The sequence below is a fragment of the Schistocerca serialis genome, chromosome 1 (assembly GCF_023864345.2).
Source record: "Schistocerca serialis cubense isolate TAMUIC-IGC-003099 chromosome 1, iqSchSeri2.2, whole genome shotgun sequence".
NCBI classification, from domain to species: domain Eukaryota; kingdom Metazoa; phylum Arthropoda; class Insecta; order Orthoptera; family Acrididae; genus Schistocerca; species Schistocerca serialis.
This window is the reverse complement of record NC_064638.1, coordinates 849,972,395-849,995,127: the sequence shown is the minus strand read 5'-3', so window position 1 is coordinate 849,995,127 and position 22,733 is coordinate 849,972,395. Positions and strand designations below refer to the sequence as shown.

Genomic DNA, 22,733 nt, shown 5'->3' with positions numbered 1-22,733 from the left:
CACTAAGGTGCCTCAAGACAAAGGGAGAATTCACTTTTTTTGTGAAATCAGATATGCATATATTGCATACATGCATTCTGTTGGACATTAGGAACTTGCATAATGAATATTGTGATTTAATTATGATAATTAGTGTTGACTCAATGCTAAACGTGAGATATGAAAATTTGTGCTGAGTAAATATGAAGTATTGCTGGGTAAAAAAACACCAGTATGCCCAAATTATGTTTATTTACTGTTTAGCAGGTAAAAACATTATTCCTTAACTTTTTTAAAGTTTGCATTTTGCAGTCAGGATAAATCTTCCAGTATTCTTGTATACAACATAGTAAAAATTTCTTTTGCTCCTCCTCAGTTATGATTAAACCACGAAAGTCGTGCATCAACTTGACCACTCTTTTTTTAGCTTGTATCATCCACTACTCTTAGCATTGAAACTTTCTTTCTGGTTTCTTGTAACAAAACATTATTTGACCACAAAGTACGACATTTGTGGAGAAAACTGTCATAAATTTTACGATAATGGGACAATGATAGGCTTCTGACTGAAATGAAGCTGTAGATGTTTTTCTCTGAGATAATAATGAGAAAGTCAGTTAACAGAATCGTGAAGTAAATAGAAAACTAAAGAAACAGCTTATGTATTTACTTATTTAACTTACCATGCAATGGGCTGCAATGTTCTTCCTTAGATGGGATGTAACACTTATCATGAGCTAATAAATTATCTTTCATTAAATTTTCAACCATTTTTACTTTAGTTCCTTGATCCACATCATCGTCAGACAATAGCAAGAAAGAAACTTCATCAGTCAAACACAATAACTGCTGGCTTATCTTCTGGAAAGCTGCATTCGAGAGGATTTTATCAGTTTTCGACTGTAATAAGCACAAATCTTGGGAGGGTGTTTTTACTGTCAAAATACGTTGGAGTCGTGGCTTGATATGGGATGTCAGAATGAACAGGCAAAGTCTAACAGTGCTGCTTTATCCTTGCTTGTAATTTTGAATTGATCAAGAAGTAACAATATTTTTAGGGAATAGATAGCTCTCACCATCCATCAAGGTAGGTGCATTGCATCTGGCGGTCAAATCTTAAATTTTCTCTGTGTATCTGCATCTACATGTATACTCCACAATTCCTCTGGGAGCAATATGTAGAGGGTTATAATATGTTCCTAGAGTTATCATTTAAAGCCAGTTTTTGAAACTTCATTGGAAGACTTTCTTGGAATAGTTTCCGTCTTATCTTAAAGAGAATGGCAGTTCCGTTCTTGCAGCATCTTGGTCAAAGAAACCTGTGATTGTTCGTGCTGCTGTTCTCTGTATACATTCAGTATCCTCTGCCAGTCATTTGATATGGATTTCACACACTTGAGCAATATTCTAGGATGGGTCGTACGAGTGATTTTTAAGCAATCTCCTTTGTAGGCTGATTGCATTTCCCTAATATTCTATCAACAAATTGAAGCTTGCTAACTGCTGTACCCACAGCTTAGCCTATTGTTCCTCCCACTTAAAAATATTACAGAAAGCTCTCTCAACTCTCAATAGTTGTCTCTGTCTGTTTCTTTTGTCAACTCAGTTTGGTAAAACTCGGAGGTGGTTTAAGTTTCAGTATCAGCCAGGTGCAGTGCGAGCTTCTCTTTACAGCACTGTATTTTTATATGTATTGACACTTCACCTGTTATCTCAGAACATTTCGAAGAGTGGGATATTAGGATTTGCTGTTAGTTGAGTGATTTCTATTTTGAACGCGCTTTCTAACACTGTCATATACATGATGGTGGCAAGCAAAAATAAGAAGCATATGGGCACTGTTGATATAACCTGTATTTGAAGTTGTAGTATCACAAGAAAGATTTTCCACTATTGACTTCAAGATTTGAGTGTTCGATTGGGGTCCAAATAGCCTGGAACAGTTTGCATCCGGAAGAGCTTTCCAACCTAGGCATAGTAATAAGTTGTTCTTTATTTCCATATGAAATAACTGTTGAAAGATGATAATCTTTTTATCTCCAGTCATCTAAACCAGGCAACAGTTTGCTATCCCTGTGAAAAGCACAACTAAGTGTTGGGACTAACTGAAATGAAAACCATTGATTCATTCAGTTTTTGGGAAACAATTGACTCGTTCGGTTGGAGTTGTACATATCAGTTGAATTAGTCACTCATTCTTTTGAGTCAAATGAGTATGTGGAAGCAACCGAATGAAAACAATTGTGTCAGTTGTTTGTAGTTTTACCTGTCTGTTGGATTATTATTATTTATTTTTCTCAAGTGAAAGCAGCTGGTGGGAACAAGATTCAACACCATTATAGCTTTGCATATTGACTGAATTAGTCATTCTTTCTTTTCAAGTGAAAACATTCAGTAGTTTTTTGGTCAGTTGAACCACATACTCATCCTTTTAACTGAAACCACTCTTTAGTGTTTTTACTGACTGTGAGCTATCAGTCATTCTTCTTAGTGAAACCAGCCTACAATACTTAAATTAGCAGATCTAAAGCAGTGCTGCATTATAGTATCAGAGGGTGGTCCTAAGTGAAGAGGTATTTGAGGGGTATGCCAAAGTTTTAAGGGGGGTAGGACGTCAAACGGGCCGACTTGGAGCAGGAGAGGCACCACAGGACATTTTAATTTCCACTGTCTATACTTTTACAAGTAAATTCAGAAGACTTTCTCAGCATGACCAGGAAGGATTCAGGATTCACACTCGTAGCAGCGGAAATTCAAAAACATAACAAAATATTTTTTTTACATGTGAAATTTCATCATTTTTTCACTTACTGTTGGCTGCATTTGTTGCTATAGGTACACTTTTCTTCATAAGTAAGAGAGACTGTTTGATGAATTTTGCACAGCATACAAACCATACTTACAGGTGTCTGAAACTCTAGAATCTATTTAATTTATGAAAAAATCAATGAGTTGTTATGTTTTAAACTTTATGTTTAGAAAAATATCAAATTTTGTAGTTAGTTATCTCAATTTTTACCACAGTTTTTGGAAAATTCTAGAGTTTCAAACATTTAGAATAAAAGATGGATTTTAAGAAAATACTGTGCATTTCTTTTGGAGTGACCCTCGTATGTGTAAAGTTTCAGGTTTATCCTAATTACCTCTGGAAATATGAAAAGCTGAATGCAACACAATTTGAGCGTCTTTTTTTGCTTCAAATTATGCACATTAAAATTTCTCAGGAAATATTTTTTTTATGAGAGTGCAAAAAGTTGTACAAGATGGTCTAATTTTGTTTCTTTCAAGAAAATATTGCTGGAGACATTAAAGTTGGTGAAAACTCGAGGGTATTCTGTTGATAGCTCCACTCTGGCTCAAACAAATGTCTGTATCTACAGAAGTATTGAATTAGAGATAGTGAAACTTTACCAATGTTTGTAGGGAACATCTACGTTGACCCTATAGGAAGTTCATCAGTGTCATATCCAAGTGTCTGAATGGTAATTTCAAGAATAAACACTGAACCTTTCATACTAAACTGGTACCTACCTATCATTGTTACCAATTTTGGAGTAATGAAATTTTTCCATGTAGTTGTTTTACAGGTGCCAAGTTGTATGCTCTTGATTAAAATCTTCTTGTAAATGTATGTCATTCTCACTGGAAGGAGTAGATGAGTTGTCTTGTAAAGGTTCATAAGATGATGTTGGAGTTGATGTGGAAAAATTGCTTTACTCCTTCAATAATTCTGAGGTGCACCCTTTCCTGTTCATTAACCAGTTTTTTGTCCACTCCAGCTAAATGATCAGGCCAACCTGGCTCTTTTTGTCATTGTAAGAAGGTTCTATCTTCATTTACTTTCATTAACTGAAGAGTGTCAAGTGGGGATCCTCGGGTCACTTGACGTAAAATGACCAGTAACCACTCGCTGTCTACTTGAGGTTTTGATTGATGAGTAGACTGTAAACAAGATGGGAAATACTGTGAGTTTTTAAACACTGTCCTCCTTCAGAGCTAGCCAACAAAAACTTCCAAGTCTTATTCTGGCAATGAAGCTTGACTGAGAGAAAAATTCACAAAATAGCACATTATACTCTCAGTAATTTGATAGACCAATGAAAGACACAATTCGAAATAGGGCCTCTGGAGTAGATGACATTCTGTCAGAAGTACTGATATCTTTGGAAGAGCTAGCCATGGCAAAACTATTCCCCCTGGTATGCAAGATGTATGAGACAGGCGAAATAGCCTCAGACTTCAAGAAGATTGTAATAATTCCAATTATAGTGAAAGTAGGAGGTGAGATTTGCTATTTGGGCAGTAAAATAAGTGGTGGTTGCCAATGCAGAGAATATATAAACTGTAGACTTTCCCTGGAAAGAAATTCATTTCTGAAGAAAAGAAATTTGTTAACATCGAATATAAATTGAACTATTAGGGAGTCTTTTTTTAAGGTACTTTTCTTGAATGTAGCCTAGTATAAAGTAAAATATGGAGGGTAAACAGTTCAGACAAGAAGAGAATAGAAGCTTTTGAATTTGGGTGCTACAGAAGATTGGCAAATATTAGATGGATAGATAACGTAAGTAATGAGGAGGTACAGAAGATAATTGGGGAGAAAAAAAAATTGTGGCACAGCTTGACTAAAAGAAGGGTTCGGTTGATAGGAAACAGCAAGAGATCATCAGTTTAGTATTGGAGGGAAGTTTGAGGAGTAAAAACTGTAAGAGGGAGACCAAGAGATGAATACTATAAGCAGGTTCAAATAGATATAGGTAGGTCGCAGTTGTTAATTTGGAGATGAAGGGGCTTTCACAGGATGGAATAGAATGGAGAGCTGCATCAAATAAGTCTTCTGACTGAAGACCACAACAACAATAACCACATTTAAAATTTTCACGGACAACTACCTTCAAAGCAGACTTTCAGAATGTAACAGATTCTCATTTTACTTCAGAAAATGTGTCATGTCAATTTCTCATAAGGAACCTTACAGTTACCCCTATCTGTTTATAAATCGGACAGTAGTAGTATCTCATTTATTTGTGATGGGGTTTTACAACCCTCTCCCAGAGCAGTAATGATTTGTTTTTCTTCCAACAATGTCTGAAGCAACCTGCTGTTTTACTGTAACTGGAAGTGTGATCGAATTCTACTATTTATAACCTTAAGGGATAAAGTTAATTCAAACAGAGAGCCACCACATATTCATATTGTACCGTGGTTCCATTAAGAAGCAGCTGAAAGGTGTCACATTGCCAGTGGGAGATCATACAAAAATTCAGGAAAACTGGTACAAAGAAACTGCTCTTAGTTGCCATCTCTCATTTTTTCAGGCAGTTAAAATGATCCAAGTAGGCCACCACCTGGTCAAACTTAGATGGAGAACTCCTCCAAGGAAAGGCCTCTAAGACAGCATGTGATGTTGGGTGACCAAATGTTGTTCATCCGTTACTTGTACTCTGGTGAAAAGTTGTGACTGTGTAACTTCCGATTCAGCAGTCAGTCACAGACTTTGTTACGACACTCCAAACTGAGATATGAGTTTTCCCCCAGTGTAGGGACACATTAAGGGCCCTGTCACACTGGGATGCTTTGGCAGGTCTGCTGGCAGAGACGTCAGACAGAAGCATGGGATGTGACGGAGCCTGACACACTGGGCGTGTATGTGGGTGTTGCAGTGTTGCTGGAAGAGTGGCTGCCACGATGTTCTGCCAACAGGCCTTGCCAGCCCTGCCAGTAGAATACGTGGTGGCTTATGGCTGCTCCTGTACCAGGATACTAGCAGAGCTGCTGTGCGTCACTTCCCGCTCACCCCTACCTAGTTTTCTCTGTCCACATGAGCGCTATGGATAGCTTTTACACTGAATCTTTTATCTGTCTGGTGTGTGTGTTTGTTTACGTTACAATGAATGAAATCTTTGGTACACCAGGGGAAAGTTTAAACAATACAGCAGGTATATAGTAACGCACAAGTCACATAACTATAAACAAAAAATTTTACATAGCAGATGATCTCCAATTTGTGATAGAGAGAGAACCTATGCCTTCTGTGTTGCATAATGCTTTTCTCTGGACTTTGCAAATAAGCAATGAATAAACGAACTAACACAGATGGAATGTGCTGTTGGAAGTCAGCCATCTTGAGAATTTTTGAAATTCTAATAGTTAACGATTGATAAAGTTGAAATAAGTTATAGACAAAAGCTAATTTGTGATAAATAAGAAGAGTATGGAAAAAGAATCATTGTTTAATTTGGAAAGGTAACTATGAGTTTATTTCAAGTGGTTCTATGTGTGTACAAATCCTGACCTGTTGCATATCAGAATAGACATTCGGACAGATGGACTTGGAAGAAAATCCACGAGTCTGTACCTGATCAGAACATTTCTGGGAGAATTTTTGTTCATCACAAAAGTATTTTCCTTCTTTTTGACTGAGCAAGATGCCTCAGTGGTTAGCACACTGGACTCGGATTTGGGAGGATGACAGTTCAAACTCGCGTCCGGCCATCCTGATTTAGGTTTTCCATGATTTCCGTAAATTGCTTCAGGCAAATGCCGGGATGATTCCATTGAAATGGCACGGCCAACTTCCTTCCCCATCCTTCCCTAATCTGATGGGACTGATGACCTCGTTGTTTGGTCCCCTCCCCTGAATCAATCAACCAACCTCCTTTTTGAGGTTTCCTTTGTACAGACAATAATACCAGATTCCAGTCTAGAGAGGCGTAATTGCATAGACAGCTTCTGAACATTGTACTCCAAGGAATCTGAATTTGTTTTGGAGGTATAGCCTTCGAGGAACGTAGCAGCGGGAAGCGGAAGATTAATTTTGCCGAGCTACAGAAAGCAAACGCCAGAAGGAAATGCCATGTAATAAGCGCCCTGATAATAACACGAATGTTACATAAATACTTATGGCATTGACATTAATATTGCAGTTAAATTTCACCAAACGCATAAAATCAAATAATATTAACAGATAAAAATACAACTTTTCTTTTTGTATGTATTTATTTGGGACACCATATCTCTGGGCTATTAAAAATGTGAACTGGAAAAATAGTGTTGGGAATTATGAGAAATAATGAAGCCCAGTTCGAAGAATAAGCCCCTCCACATTAGAGTCACATTATGGCAACACTGTTTTGGGACTATGGCCAGCTGCAGATCATGGAAATGATCGATCCTCAGTCACAGCCTGTTCCTGATGCTCCACTCCAATCACAACTACTTTACACCACAGAGAAAGAACATTTTACTAACTGGGATAGGGAGGTTTTCCTCAAAACCTAATTCCATACTGACATAGCACAGCTACATCTCTTGCTGCAGTAGGCGATGCTGAAGCGTTCGCTACACCAGACACCCTACAATTATTTGAAGAAATGAAATAGGTAAAAATGTGAGGCAGGTTTCCTATGTTTTGTCTAAAACATTTGTAAACTGAATTTATAGTAATAAAGTACTTTTTAAATAAAACTGAAAAAAAAAATCACTTCTGGGTGTACTTTACACTTACAACTAAAACTGCAAATACTGCTGCAGACAACAAAAATAGCTACTGAGTAGACAGGCCATGAAAATCTTTTCTTCTGGTGAGATTACTTTCCTTAAAAGAGTGTCCTTTTTCTTCAGTTAATCTTGACAGATCTCCACTAACTCATCAATTGACTCTACTGACATTCTCATGAAACTGACAAATTTAACATTGTAATTTCTTAAAAATCAACGTACAGTGTGTGAAATAACCCGTTTGTTATGGTCAGCAGTGAAGGGAAGTATCCAGAACTTCTTTTCCTGCATTCTCTTTTTATTTTGAACTTTCACACAAAGCTACTAGCTCTTCTACTGAGCTCAGACTTAGGGCATTCCTCTCACATCTCTGCTGGTGTCTTGTGCTGCAGAGCAGAGCACTGCCAGCAGACTGGCCAGCAGACCTGCTGTGGTGTCCCAGTGTGGTAGGGCTCTAATTGTTCAGTTACTGTTGTCCACAAGGATGACTGATGCATTTGATGACAGGCAGCTAATCTTTGAGTATTTATAACTGGTGAACATTCCACATCTGGTCAAAATGCCTCCTCCATTAGGGCTATCCTATGGCATTGTGGCCAGTCAGTGTTGACCTTTAGAGGTGCATAGCAGCTAGTATTCTGCAGGTATTTATTGCTTCAAGTTCTAGGCATGGGATGTAGGCTGCCAGGAGAATAGACAGTATACTTTGTCTTAATAGCAGCTGAATTATGTTGTATCCTACTGCAAATCAAAAACAAATTGCTCAGTTCATCACTTGTGTACTTCATCGTTATTCTGGTGTCTTGAAATCAGAGCAATTAAATGAGTGATTTGGGTCCTTGTATCCTGTGTTTGAAATGATGTGTGCACTACTAACCCTATAGGACATAAACAAGAATATGTTGAAAAAGATTGAAATGTATGAGATAATAATTAAGCTTAATCTTTATACAGTTCTTTTACGCTGCACTACAGGTTTCTCAGGTGCCAATTACTAGGTAAGTCTGCAACTTTTTTTGATCAGTCAATAGTGTTGATTTGTTCAGATGCTCTTACTATCATGTACAAGAAACTTTACCTTGAAGTGGCAGGTGTGACAATTCACACGACTTTTTAGGAAATTCTTAACATTCTCAAAAATCTGCACTATACTTCTCAGGTGTGCTGAAACTGCCTATTTGTACAGCACTGAATTATCTTAACCTTCTTGTAGTGTACCAGTCAGATCATGTTTCCATCAAATCTAATTCAGTCAGTAGTGCTTAAACTCTTCAGGGACAAATTTTTTTAATAATTTCGATTTTGACAATTATTTTTAACACTATATTTGAGATGTAAGGAAGTCATTACAAATATATTTTTTCAACAAATGCTTCAATTTACTGTACAACAATCAAAATAGGAAATGGCCACATTTGTGTACATGGTGCATAGCATGTTACATAATAGCAAATGTGGTGAAAACCTAAAGAAATCAAAAAATGTGATAAATAGTGGAAAAATTCAAGTAACAAGAAATTTTTCACATCATGTATTGTGGAAGAACTCCATACGTTCTGGGCAAACAGGAAACTTGCATTTTTTCCAAATGTATCTTGTTCTTCTTTTGCAGTTTTAACTTTGCACCTAGGAGGATTCTTACATTCCTTTTTTCAGGGTAATGGCCAATTCCATCCAGTCTTATATGTGCAGAACATCCAGTGAGTTGCTGTTTCTTCAAGTGAGCGTTGTCAAGGGTGTTTGATGGTCTGCCACGCTTCCTTTGCAGGCTTCTGAACTCTATAACTGCTGTAGCAACTGATGCCTTGAATTCCACAAAATAAATGTTTCTTTCAGTGTCTCTTTTGTAATGAATGCATGCATTTACTAGTGCAACATTATAAAAGTGGAAAAAATATTCTCAAATAAAACTTCTTGCTCTTCATTGTGTGAGGGTAGTGTGCAACCATCCGGTCTGTCATGTCTACTCCGCCAATGAATTTGTTGTAGCATGCTACAGCATATGGCCTCTCTGTATCTATGCAAGCATGGTTCTTCACGTCCCATCTTTTGACAGTATCAGAGTATCAGTTGGTGTCCCTCCAGCGAAGGTAGATACCATGTGGACAATGTTTCTATCCACCCATCGCACAACTGTAATATTGTCATTAGAAGTAGCAATAGACATTGAACCTCGACCTGATTTCATTAGAGCTTTGCTGTTGGTCAATTTACTCTGTGCACCCTTCAGTCTGTTTGACCTTATGGTTCCCAATACATGAATTTTCTTTTGCTTCAGATACAAAAGCAGTGGGATTGTTGTGAATAAATTGTCAAAAATGATCTTGTGATTCTTTCCTTCTAGCCCCTGGCACAATCTTACGACAGTGTTCCCAATAGGACCAAAGTTAGGTCTCAGTGTGTTATTCTGTTCCTGCCTTTTCCCTTGGTACATCTCAAAAAATGTCATGTATCCATCTGAGCTAGAGTGTACCCCTGCTTTGAATCCCCACTTTTAGGATTTAGACTTCATATATTTCTACCCTTGAAGGGGATAATCATTTCATCTATAGTTTGATATTCAGTAGGAGTTACTGCCCCTGAAAATGGCTCTTTCAGTATGTCCAAAATGTGTTTCACCTTCACAAACATGTCAGTGTTGTTTTCAGGGATTTCGTCATTGTCCACAAAATGTAAATATGTTTTTATTTTCTCAAATCTCTGTAGTGACATAATGTCAGCAATAAGATCCATTCTCAAAGCTGGGTTACTTGACCAGTAAATAAGATAGTTTGGGTACTTTATGTATGTCATAATCAAATTAATTGCTAAGAAGCAATGAATTTAAATTACTGAGACAGAGAAATTGCATTCACCATTTGAAAAAGCATACTGTGTTGTCTCCCGAACTATTATGTCCAGTGCTTCAGGAGTAAATTATATTGCAGTAGTAAAAATATGGTGTCTTTTCTACTGAAGGATCACTATTACTTTTGTAAATGCCACAGAATGCAGGAATGTTACCAACGAAGTCATTGTACTTGTTTGGATATCGTATAATACGGGGAGGAGAATTCGAAACTGTGGAACTTGTACTTGGAGTTGCACTATTGGTCTGCACTGTTATTGACTGAATTACACTATCAACAGCTAAATCAGCACTAGCAACAATGTTATCACCAACAACACTATCATCATCAGAATCGTAATCAGGAATATGACTGTCTTCATCACTTGTAATTACGTCCAAATCAGATCGGTTGGCATCAGTAGACTCTAAAGTGAGTAAAATTTCCTCTGGGCTCAATGTTTTCCTTTGATTCATTTTTGATAATGTTGAAAGAGAAAATGTAAAATAAAAGGAAGTAACAAAATGACAAAAACGGTATTTTATAATTGAGACACTTGTGGTTACGTTGTATTTCAGGTTATGTTACCTATTGCATTGTGTCCACAAATGTGTATGTTTGTAAACAGTCGATTTATACAAAATAGTTCCCAGATATCACTGTTTAAACAGTAACATTATAATAATAAATGTTCAAAGCACACAATAAAAAATTGTAGATGAAAAATTCTCCTGCAAAAAAGAGTAAATTATGATTTAAAATGCATGTACTGAACAACAGGCAGCCACTGACTATCCACAGATATAAAAACATCTCTCTCCATAACAGTCAAAGATAATCAACTAGGGACACGGTAGCCAACTTACCGGAACACAGTGGCCACAAATGTAACCACTGCCCATTACAGGCCCTCATTTTCTTCAATATATTAGCATTTCAACAAAGTTATTGAACTGACTAGATACAATTGACACCTAAAGCCATTTACTAAATTAAAAAAAAATAAAAAAAAAACGCTAGAGGTGCATGTGAAACTTACTAGATAGAGGTAGGTTTATGGCTTTTTTACACCATTTAAAGCAAATTGTGAGTTGTGAAAATGTTTTTTTACTTTTTGGATATGCTGACAAAGACACACTGACAATTTGCAGTTGTAATGGTTTTGCACATGTAAGAATCAGAGGAGGTAGGTACAAAGAGAAAGAAAACACACTCATTCCTCTGACTTTGTAACTGCTGTCGCGACAAATCTTTCAACGCACACAGGTGGAGGACATTAACTGTATCGCCAATCTCTAATGTATAGATGTTTTTCTGTTTTATAGCCATTAAAAGACAGCAGTAGCAGTGAATATTTTTCACTCATTGTGGAGAAAATTATTTTTGTTGCAGAAGCAGACTCCTAAAACCACATATCCTAAAAAAAAAACCTGCATATTTGTGATTTGACATCTTTTGTCCGTCAAGACCCTCTGTTTCTTACATTAACAAGTTCAAATATTTACTCTTGTAAAATGTTCCACAGTTCAATGTGTGTTAGCACTGACCTGTTATAAATTAGGAGTCTTTCCTGTAAGCATCTTGTATTCTAAAATAAAGTATTTATTATTGTGCAATGTAAATTTATTTGTGTGTGTTCTTTCAAATTTATTTGTGGTTTTTGTTTCAGCTCCTCCACCTGGCCCTCCACCGGGTGCCCCTGGTCAAGTGGGGCCTCCAGGGGCAGTGGCAGTCCCCCCTGGCGCAATGGGTCTTGTTCCCCCCCAACAACCTCATCAACCCCCGCAGCCTCCTGAGTTGCCCAGTGAGTGTCTTAGATTGTATGGCATAAAATTTATTTCCTTACACACTTTGAATTGGTGAAGGAACACTATATGTATTACACATTAATCTACTAGTTACATTCTTGTTGCATATCATTCTTTTGAATTTCTTTCTTACACATGTAAATCAAATCTTACAAACATGTTGGGTACCCGTATTCATACTCTACCATAGATGCTTCTGCATTTGTCAGTGGCCACAATTGTTGGTCTCCTTACCACTCTGTAAAAGATGTCATCCTTAATTAATCTAAGTTATTCCTTTGCAAGAGTATTCAAGCATAGGGTACCTTACTTGTATCAAGTTTTTATATTCTGTTCTCCATTCATTTTCTGCATCCGCTGATTATCTAATGTTGACAGGTTTATTCAGCCAAAAGATAAACCTCCTGCAGTGGTTTTTATTTAAGACTTTTGTGGTAGTATGGCTAAACTTATCCAGTGCAATATCATTCAGCCTAGCATGAGAAGAAACTTCCCACTCAGGTCTTCTTTCATTGCCAAAACACTAGTATAGCTTTAGAATGTAGGACTTTTGTTTGAGTCTCCCAAGCACACCTAATAACTGTCTACATATGAACATTCACAGCTTACAATATAATCTTAACCATGACTTTTTTGTTCTGTAAGGCTGTGGTCACAGTGGCTCCGATGTCAGTGGATACCACCGATGATCGACATCGGCCAGAGATGGCCGATAATTTCAAATCAGTACGCTGCTACATGAGTACTATTGAAGCTGATCTTATCTCCCAAACGTATAGACTTTGGATGACAGTCGGCGAAATTCAGATCAGTTTGTTTTCTTCGGTCAAATCGACTGATGTTCTCACATGCGAAATATGGAGCATGAGTAACTGATAAGTTTACTCCAAGAAAGAATGAGTTTGTGGCTTCCTGAGGATGAAAATATCATAATTAGGATGTAGTTCAGAATCTATGGACTGAAATTGCAGATTTATTTGAAACCGCAAATAGGCAAAATGTTTAAGAGAAATTTTAAGTGTAGATTATAACCTCAAAAAATAATTTGTTCAAGTAGAATGGGTGGAGTATTGTATATGCTTATAACTGGATCTTTTTTTGTAGGTTGTCATTGATTGTCTACAAATTATTATTACTGTTTACTGGTGTTTTGTGCCTGTAGGGTAGTCATTCTGATAAGTAGTTTGCAAATGTGGTGTATGGTATGTATTTCCACTTTCAAGTGCTTTAGGTTATAAGAGTATTTTATGCTACATTTTATGCTCATTGTTTACTCATGTGCTAAGTGGCAGTCATTGAATGTTAATTGATGTGCAGACGTACAACTTTAAATAAATACAGTGAAATAGTGTGTTTATAACTTGCTTTTCAAGACCACCACGAATTGTCTCAAGTATCTAACAAAACATTTCTCTCATCATCTCATATATTCATAAAACTTGCCTTGTTATTCTGATAACAGAGGACTCAGTGTAAATTACTCGCCATGTTCTTCACGAGACAGGAAAGCGCATTCACATGCATCTGGTGTCTTAATAGCAGAAGCAACTACGCAAGACTCTTATCCAAGCACAGTGGCATGGTGCTATCCGCTCACTCTTAAGAGGTTGAAATCGAACCTACTTCATACATAGAACAGATTCTATCCTAACCTGCTTGACTGTGCCAAAACTGACGAAGGAGGTCGGACACACTATGACTACACTGTCGGGCAACATTCTCAGGCGACCTTGGCGACTGTGTCTGACGACCATTGCTGGTGACACTGTGAACGCAGCCTAAGAGGGATTATCAGCTCTATCTCCCGCCAGCTTTAGGTCCCTTGTGGTTGACCTTATAATTCACTGGACATTCCTTGATGTATCTGTGTGGTATTTCTTAACTTCCTTAAAGTTTCTTCCCTGGGCTGTTGCTGCATAAGTGACTAAATGAATTAGTCTGCCCTTGTATCACTCGCATGAGGGCAAATAACTAATTTGTTGTCATGTTTTGAATAGGGGGGAGTGACAGTTTCTGTATTGTACTGCATTGTAGCACAGCATACTACTCTGCAGCAGCCATATGCAATGGTTCTCAGGAAAATTGCATCAGTCGTGAGATTTTCAGTATTATATGAATTTTGCTTCAAAATGCCAGCCAGTGGGTGACCTTCACAAACATTAATCCTGTTAATGAGTAGAATGTGATGAGTGAGTGTTTTAATCATCTGCAGTGTGTTTTAAAAATTGGAAAAATAGTTGCAATGATAATTAAGTTTCAGTAATTTGTGAGGTAAACTGGTTGCAAGGAAATTCTTTGTCGTGAAGTAAAAAAGTGTTACAGATGATGATGCCCTGAAGGTTTACAATATCCTTTTTTGTAAACGACAAAATGAGTTGGCCATAAAGCTTGCACAGTGAGTTCAGCATGTAATTTAACGCAAAAGTCAGAGTTTATCTCTTGGTGTGGTAGGAAGCTTTAAACCGTGAGGGAGTTTCATAACAGCGCTCACACCGTTACTGGAAGAAAGTTAAATTATTTTGGAAACAGTCCATCTGCTGTGACTTTCAGCTGATCTCTGCCATATCCTTTCTCCTAGCATTGACTATGCTGCAAAATAAAGCCCCCCCCCCCCCCCCCCCCCCCCCCAAAAAAAAAAAAAAGGGGGGGCGTTGGGTGACAAGGAGAGAGGGACCGGGGGAGGGGTGGTGGAGGGAGAGAGAGAGAGAGAGAGAGAGAGAGAGAGTGCTTAATATGCTGTGCGGGAAGGCGCACTGATCAGCTTTCAAGGAGGATTCTGTATATGGAATTGCGGAGCTTGGACACTGGAGAACATTGAAGTTTGAGATGAGTGTGCATTCCATTTTACATCAGTAAACTAAACATGAGTAGCACATTGTGCTGTTTGCACTACAAATTGGCTTCGAATTGTGTACCTTCTATGTGAGTGCAGAGCCTGCATCAGCAGTGCTGAGCCGCAAAGCACATGAGCCAATACATGTGGTCATCTTTCAATTATTATAGTTGCTGCATGGAGTCGAGCAGTAAGGTCCTTTGCTGATGTTCCAGGTATGCCGTACACCACACCCTTCATACTACCCCACAGAAAATAGTTGAGAGGTGTGATGTCTGGCAACGGTACTGGCCACGGAACTGGCCCTCCTCTACCAATCCATCATTTGGGATATGCAACGTAGAGGCGATTCTGCACTTTGACGTCAGAGTGTGCTGGATGTCCATCTTGTCGCCACTACATGTCCACTCAAACATCTAGTGGCACTACATTCAATAGGGTACGCAAAACATCTCTGATAAATGTGGGGAAGAGCAGTCCTGTTAGTGTGTTTGGCGATAGATGTGGCCCATTGATACAGTCACCAATTATCCTGGCTCAGATGTTAATACCGACCCTGTGTTGGTGATCTTTAATTGCCTGCAGATTCTCGTCCTCTCAAACATGCATGTTGCACAACTGTATAATATGCCATCTCTAGTAAATGTGCATTCATTCATGAGTAGCACCAAGCTCGGGAATTGTGGCTGGATTATGTATTGTAAATACCACTGCACAAACTGTACCCATCATGGGCAGTTCTCTTCCTGTAATGCCTGGACTTCCTGCAGATGGTATGGATGGAGCCGTTGTTTGTGGACAACGTGCCACATGGCACTTTTACCTGTGTGCAGTGCCTGTGCCATCTGCCAAGTGCTAGTGGCTGAATAATCGTCAAACATTTTCAATGCATTCTCCACCAACTGTAGTGTTCGAGTGGAACATGGACAAACTAGTATCACTTTTCAGCACCTACCAGGGGACGGACAGTATACTGGATATAGTATTTGCAAGTACCAAGCAAGCGTTACTGCTTTACTTTACAGTGTACACACCTCAGGCAGAAGTGCAACTTTTCCATTTCTCTGATGCCTTCCTCTATGTTCGGAATCATGAAATGGCATGGGGTATGTCTGCTTGGAAAATGTTCTACATACTATCTTGCAGCAACTGTCCCCTTGCAATCCGCTTTGCCATGTGAAAGCACCATGTTGGTCATTTCTACAGCCATTACTGGTACATATCGCGGTGCTGTCAACAACATGGCAAACCACAGAAAGTCCGCAGTAGGATGAGCACAAGGGCTGTGTGAAGGAATGTGACACATTAGCGGGAATGTTTTGGGCTCTGGTCACCCATATGCAGTACATGGATGGCTAAAGGGCTGCATACCTTTTGTAATCAGACAATAAAACAAATCTGAACTGTCACAATTGTTTGTTCTCTGAGTTCAATGTCCTCCACACCCAAGCCGTGCATTTCTGGATATGAATTCCTTCTTGAAAACCAATCAGTTTGCCTTCCCACACAACAACCTATGCATTATCAGTGTTTTTTTTTAACACCCTGTTGATCTAAGAGGTTCTGTTGTTTGGAGTCCCAGTCCAGCTTATAATTTTAAAATTGATGTGTTTTGCCATGCCATATATTTATTTTGATCTATAAAATATAAATTTGCCCAACAAAAAGTATTTGGTTTTTTCAAGTATGTGTATGGAGAGGGGGTGGGAGGGGTTGCATGAAGGGCATTATAGAACTTCTATTATAGGCTTCTTCGGGATGTAGAGAGGACGTACAGGGTGTGTACGACCCGGGACAACCGGGAGATCTGGGAAAACCTGGGAATTTTTTCATTCGGGAGAAAACAGGGAAAAACCCGGGAATTTTTTAGAATACCGAGAATTTTTCATTGTTTTAGTTTTCAGCTGAACTTTTTAATTTTGACTGGTAAGAACCGATACTCTAACGAAGGATATTACTGTATTGTGCTACTGAAGAATAATACTGCAGCAGTAAAAAATGAATGAGAGAAAAAACAAAAAATAAAACTTAAGTTGTAAATGCACCATATACAATAACAAAACACAGTACTCATACAAGTGTCTGCCAACAGCAGTGTGTGTAAAAGGCTTTAGGAAGATTGTGCAATGCTTCATAACAAATTGCGTCCGATGAGTGCGACGTCACAACTGTTCACCTTAGATTCATTTGAGCAGTTGTGAACAGGTTCTTGCGCGTGCGCTGTTGAGTCGCGTATGAGTAGTACCTTCTCCCCCTTCTGGATACAGAAGTGTGGCTGTTAGCTGTGCAAGCAGTAGCAGAAAACAGCCATATGCTACCTGGAAAAATTTTACTAGTGTGCCCAAGCTGCCAGCAGCAGGCCTGGATCTAGGGGATGGGCGGAGGGGGGGCATTTGATATTGGTACATCGTGAATTATATTCTGTCGTGTTATAGAAACGACCATTTGTGCCAAAACAGTCTCATTAATTTGATGTATGTTACAATGGCCGCAATATTAGAAAGGCCTATTTTGTGTCTACTAGCAGACAGTGACAAAATAGATGTAATGAGACTGAGAAACCACACCAGTTTTGGGTGCTATTTGTATTAACAGCTTTTTCAGTATTAGATAAAGACATTTAGATTTTTCATGTAGCAAAACATTTGACGAACTTTGATGAGGTAATAGTTTCTTTCGCAGAGAGGAAAGCACACTATGTAAAGCCGTAGCAAGATAGAGAGAAAAAATTTCTAGGACCTAAGGATTGAAGAAATGTATACTGTCTTGCTTGTTTCTTGTCTTTACTGATTTTATATATCCTATATTTAATTTTATGTCACACAAAACAGCAAGTTATTAGCTAATAGGTAATAAAGAGTGCAAATTTTCTGAAGAGTTATTGTTCTCTCAGTTACAAATAATCCCATCCAGTATTAATTGCGAGGTTTTTTAAAGAGGGGTTGGATGTCAAACCTGTCCTGAATATAGTTTGATGGCATCCATTATAAAATATACACGTTTGAATTCCACACAAAGAAATACAGTGACGTGCAATAGAATAATACTGTGTGAAGAAAAATGGTGCTGCACTTTGTCATACCTAAGACCAAATAACATGTCTTACATGTCCTTGAACATACATGTTTTATGTATCAGACTCTTCAGAAAGATGAACATATTTTTGATAAGTCCCATCTCAAAAGCTCGGGGAGGACGTGGGGGTGAGAGGGGCACTATCTAGTATTGCCCCGGTTCGGAAATATTGTAAATCTGGGGCTGATGCGCAGAGCAATCTGAGTTGTAATTGGGAGGTGGGTAATTTCCTCCTGAACCGTGTTTATTTTTAGCAATTTTGCTGTTTCCTCTTCGTTTACTGCTTTCGCATCAAATAGCAACAGAACGGATTTCTGTGGCCGGTAGCTATCAAGTGAATTAAAATACATTCTCATAATTATGGAAGGCTAAAATGTGTTATTAGTATTAATCACCTTGCAGAACAATGAAGTTCTTTTGTCGGTTTGCTACAGAAATTTGGCTTTATTGAACTTTTCCGCTGCTCAGTCAATTTATTTTAAACAAAGTGTTTAATTTGATACTATTGGCTAGTTTCAACTGTTCACAGCATTTCAAGTGCATGTTTTCATCTCCTAGTACGTATGGTGTAATGCCATGATAAAGATCCAATCATGAGATAATACAATACTGGTAATCGAGAAAATTTACATCCTGAAAAGCACACTAAAGCTTACTTTATTGTTGAGGCCTACTTCATTGGAAATCTGGCCATACGAATGTGCACTTCAAGCTGGAGCATGCATTTTAGTTTGGTTCATCAAATTCCGATGCTCTCAGAGTATCCTCTGATGTCTTGTTTCTTTTATGACATAATGTAAGATCTTTTAATGTTTTACACATACGAACATATGGGCTTCCTACATTATCATAGCTGCGCAAGCACAGTGGCACCTGTTATCTGGCACTCTATGGCAACTGCTGGAACAAACCTGTTTCTGACAGGTCACGGGAAAATACTGTGAATGGTGGTAAGAAAAGCGTTACTTTCAAAGTAAATTTCCTGTCACGCAAGATGAACTGTGTGTGAGAATGTATGATGAATTTCTTAAACCACAGAGCATTTGACTCCTCATTTAAAAATCAGCTCTTTGATGATGAGCCAGTTAGAAGAATTTTGAGCCTAGAAAATCAGACACGTCGCTATTAAAAATTGTAACATTTGTGTAATGTATATTAGATTGTAACATTTGTGTAATGTATATTAGATTGTAACATGCGCAAAAAAGATCAACATTATAAGTGAAAGCTTAGCTTTCTGGCAGCTTATTAATCTTAGAGACTAATATTATATGTAAAAGTTTTGTTGTTCTTTTAGCAACACTATGTATATTAATTTAAACCATTAACATTTCCTATTTGTGTGTTTGCACTACTTAACAGTGATATTGCTATTGGCTGACTACATAACATGTCCTATGCTCTGAATATTCGCTGTCATCGGCTGGTGAGATCACGTGACATGAGCTATCACTGGCTTACAAAGGTACATCACAATCTTGATTTTGATGCTTCGGAAAGTAACATGCGGTGTTTAGTGGAATTCGATTTTAAATAATACGAAAATATGCAGCATACATGCACATCTTTCCAAAACGTGTTTTTTTCCCTTGGTTTCTTTTTCTAAAGTGCTGGGAAGTCCTAGACAGGTGTATAAACCATAACCATTCAAAGGATTGATAAGTTTTACAGTTCTGACGGAAAGTATACTGTCACTTAACACAGCAAAAGTGTTTTTTCCACCCGGGAGAAAGTGTTTTTTTAACCGGGAAATCTGGGAAAAATCCAGGAATTTTTTTCCTTGTCCATGTGTACACCCTGACTTGGATAAAGTTTTGATAAGGAACACATGTTCAGAAATCTGCAGTTCAGGTGTACACTATTTCTGAAGATTGGGGTACTTTCAGATCTCCACTTCAGATCTCACTGGAAACAGCGAGCTGTGACCAGTGTGCTCTACAGGAGCCCATGAGATGAGTAGTGTTCACAAGTATGCATTGTCAGGTTCTTTCTACGTAACCAATGACATCCTCTTCAAAGTTGAAACTGCGATATGTCTTAAGCACCACAGTCAACCCTAGTAGTTTTTGTAGTTGTGAGTGTACCTGTTTAAAAAACAGACTGACATTGGCACCCTCTTCTCTGTTTGTGTGCCTGTTGTGAAGCAGGAGGTTTGAAATTGATTCCATCTTCAGACTTATTTCATATACAAATTGAATATTCCTAGACATGGGTTCCGTATCAGAATTTTTGCTGCTAGGTCCTCTGTGCAACTTGTAGAGGAGCCTGTGTTAGGAAATATGAAACATCATGTTGATGCTATATTTTAGTAGTAAGAAACCTCATACGTTTCGGGTACACTTGATGTGTAAATGAATGCTAATCAGTAATTTCTTTAAAAGGAAAATTCTGCTAAGAAAATTATATAAATTATAGGACAGAACTATTGATCAGTACTCACCTTCAGAGAGATGACAACACTATGAATAGACACACGTCCTAGCTTTAAGAACTAAGAGTTCCTTCCTCAGAGAGGAAAGTTTTACAGATTGGGGAAGATTAAAAAGGAGAGACAAATCACTGCCTTAATATATCCCTCCCCCTCCCCCTCCCCCAGGAAGGAATTATTAATTCGGAGAGCTAAGATAGTGTTGTGTGTGGTACTTTTAAGTGTGTGTATCGGCAGTGCTGACAATTCTCCCGTTGCTAAGTACTTGCCAGCAGTTCTTTCTCGTGATTCTATAACATGTCAATAACTTCATTAATGTTGCTTTCTTATAGGATCTGTCAAATATTGATTTATTGTTAAAAAGTAATATAAGAAAGAACTGTCGACTCAAAGTGTTCCTTACAGTTACTAATGTGCGAGTCTGGATTTAGTAGTACTTAGTGGTTGGTACAGCATTTTATTTTTTGTTTAGAAGTTATGTGTAAAATTAAAAAGTTGAAGTAGTGCTGAGAGCAATATTTACACTATGATCGATGCAGGGGTTGGACAAAAATAGGATAACGCTGCGAGAAATGTGTGTCTGAACATAAACGCAGATGCTAGCCAAGCCTGCACAGTGCATTGCTGTACACATGTTACATATTTGTAAGTGGCGAGAATAATTGTTTGGCTTGTCATAAGTGCACTGTTGATGGCTAGTGTGTGCCAGCCTCTCATGAATGTTACCAATGTTACGTGCACTGCGCGCGCCTGGAATTTTGTTGAAGGTTATTTTGTTCTAGGTTATTTTGTTCTATGTCGGCTGCTGTGTTGTGGGATTGTGTGCATCCTTCCCGTGTGTAAAACATATAAATAGTGAATATGGCTAACAGACATCACTTGTCAAACGTAGAGATTAAACTTGACTATCTTTCGGATGACATTGGCGATTTTTCTGATGACAATGATGACTCACGTGAGCTGGAGAGTGAAACTTGTACTGCTGGTAGAAACAATGGTAGTGAGTATGAAGAAGCTAATGCACAAGTTTCTATTAGTCAAGTTTGTCGTTCATTTCAATAGCCTGCCCTTTATAATGAACGTTGTCATTTTGATGCACTCCCTGAATTATCTCTGTTTGAAGAAACGAGTGGAATTCAGGTTCCTGTTGATACATTATCAATGGAACTAGATGGTTTGTTGCAGTTTTTTGATGACAGCACGTTTCTAAAAGTAAAGTCAGGGACAAAAATATATGCTACTTATACTGTTTCTGAACTTTGCCATCAGAACAGAATCAAACAAAAATCTTCATGGAGAAATGGAGAGCAGTGAAGATACATGAAGTATATCAATTTTTTGCAATCATTTTGAATATGTGTGTTGTGAAGAAACCTGAACTTAGGGATTATTGGTCTGAAGACCCTGTGCTTGCTTCATCATTTACTTCTCAGCTCTGTGCGTTGGCCGTATGCCGCTGTGTAAGGCGGGTGACCTTGAGCGGGACTTAGCCGCAGAGCGAGGCTGCCGCGCAACACGCGTCCTAGTTTTACTAGACGCGTGTTGCAGAAGAATTCACTTCCGGTTGCGCAGCGGCGCTGATAAGTGCCGCGCCGAGTTCTTATCAGTAGCAGCATCCGGTACTGAGGCAGCTGCAGGCTCATTCGACCCGAGGCAGCCGCACGATACACATCGCCATGCCGTACAGGAGGAGAATGTATAGAAGAAGGAGCAGATTGCCAGTGTACAAGACAGTTGATACATTTTCGATTACACCTAATGAAACTGGACAACAGGAGCTACTGCAAGGACCTATTACTTTTGTTGGTTGCAAGATTCAATTTTCTTGTACTACAACAGAAGTAGTTAGTGGCAGATTTTTTGCCATATACGGAATGCTGCATGTGAACAATAATGCACTGTGGATACCACACAGGCCATGACCCTCTGCGTAAAATAAGACCTTTTTGGGACTTTTTCACAGAAAGATGCAGAGAAGTCTTTTATGCATCATGAAATCTGACTATGCATGAAGCAGTTTGTCCTTTTTGTGGAAGAATTGGATTCTGTGTTAATATGAAAGACAAACCAGAGAAATATGGGATAAAACTGTATGTTGTAAGTGATGCTCAAACAGATTACATGTGCAGTGCTGAAGTTTATACTGAAGGAAAAGGAAGTGTTGACAATTCTGTCAAATCCCTGCTACTGAGACTATGTTCCTCTTACTTGGAAAAAGGATATTTGGTATACATGGACAGGTTTTGTACAAGTCCTGCAGTCCTGGAAGAACTATGGGAAAG

The 22,733-nt window shown here is 38.4% G+C and overlaps 1 protein-coding gene across 2 annotated transcripts in view; it reads left to right on the top strand.

Annotated features, from left to right (window-relative positions):
- Positions 1–22,733, top strand: part of LOC126485162 (protein argonaute-2) — a gene marked incomplete in the record, with an annotated part of 212,790 nt that overhangs the window by 34,876 nt on the left and 155,181 nt on the right. For both annotated transcript variants that reach the window (XM_050108838.1, XM_050108847.1), the window contains 1 exon segment: positions 11,977–12,111. In XM_050108838.1, coding sequence (XP_049964795.1) covers positions 11,977–12,111 — 135 coding nt within the window.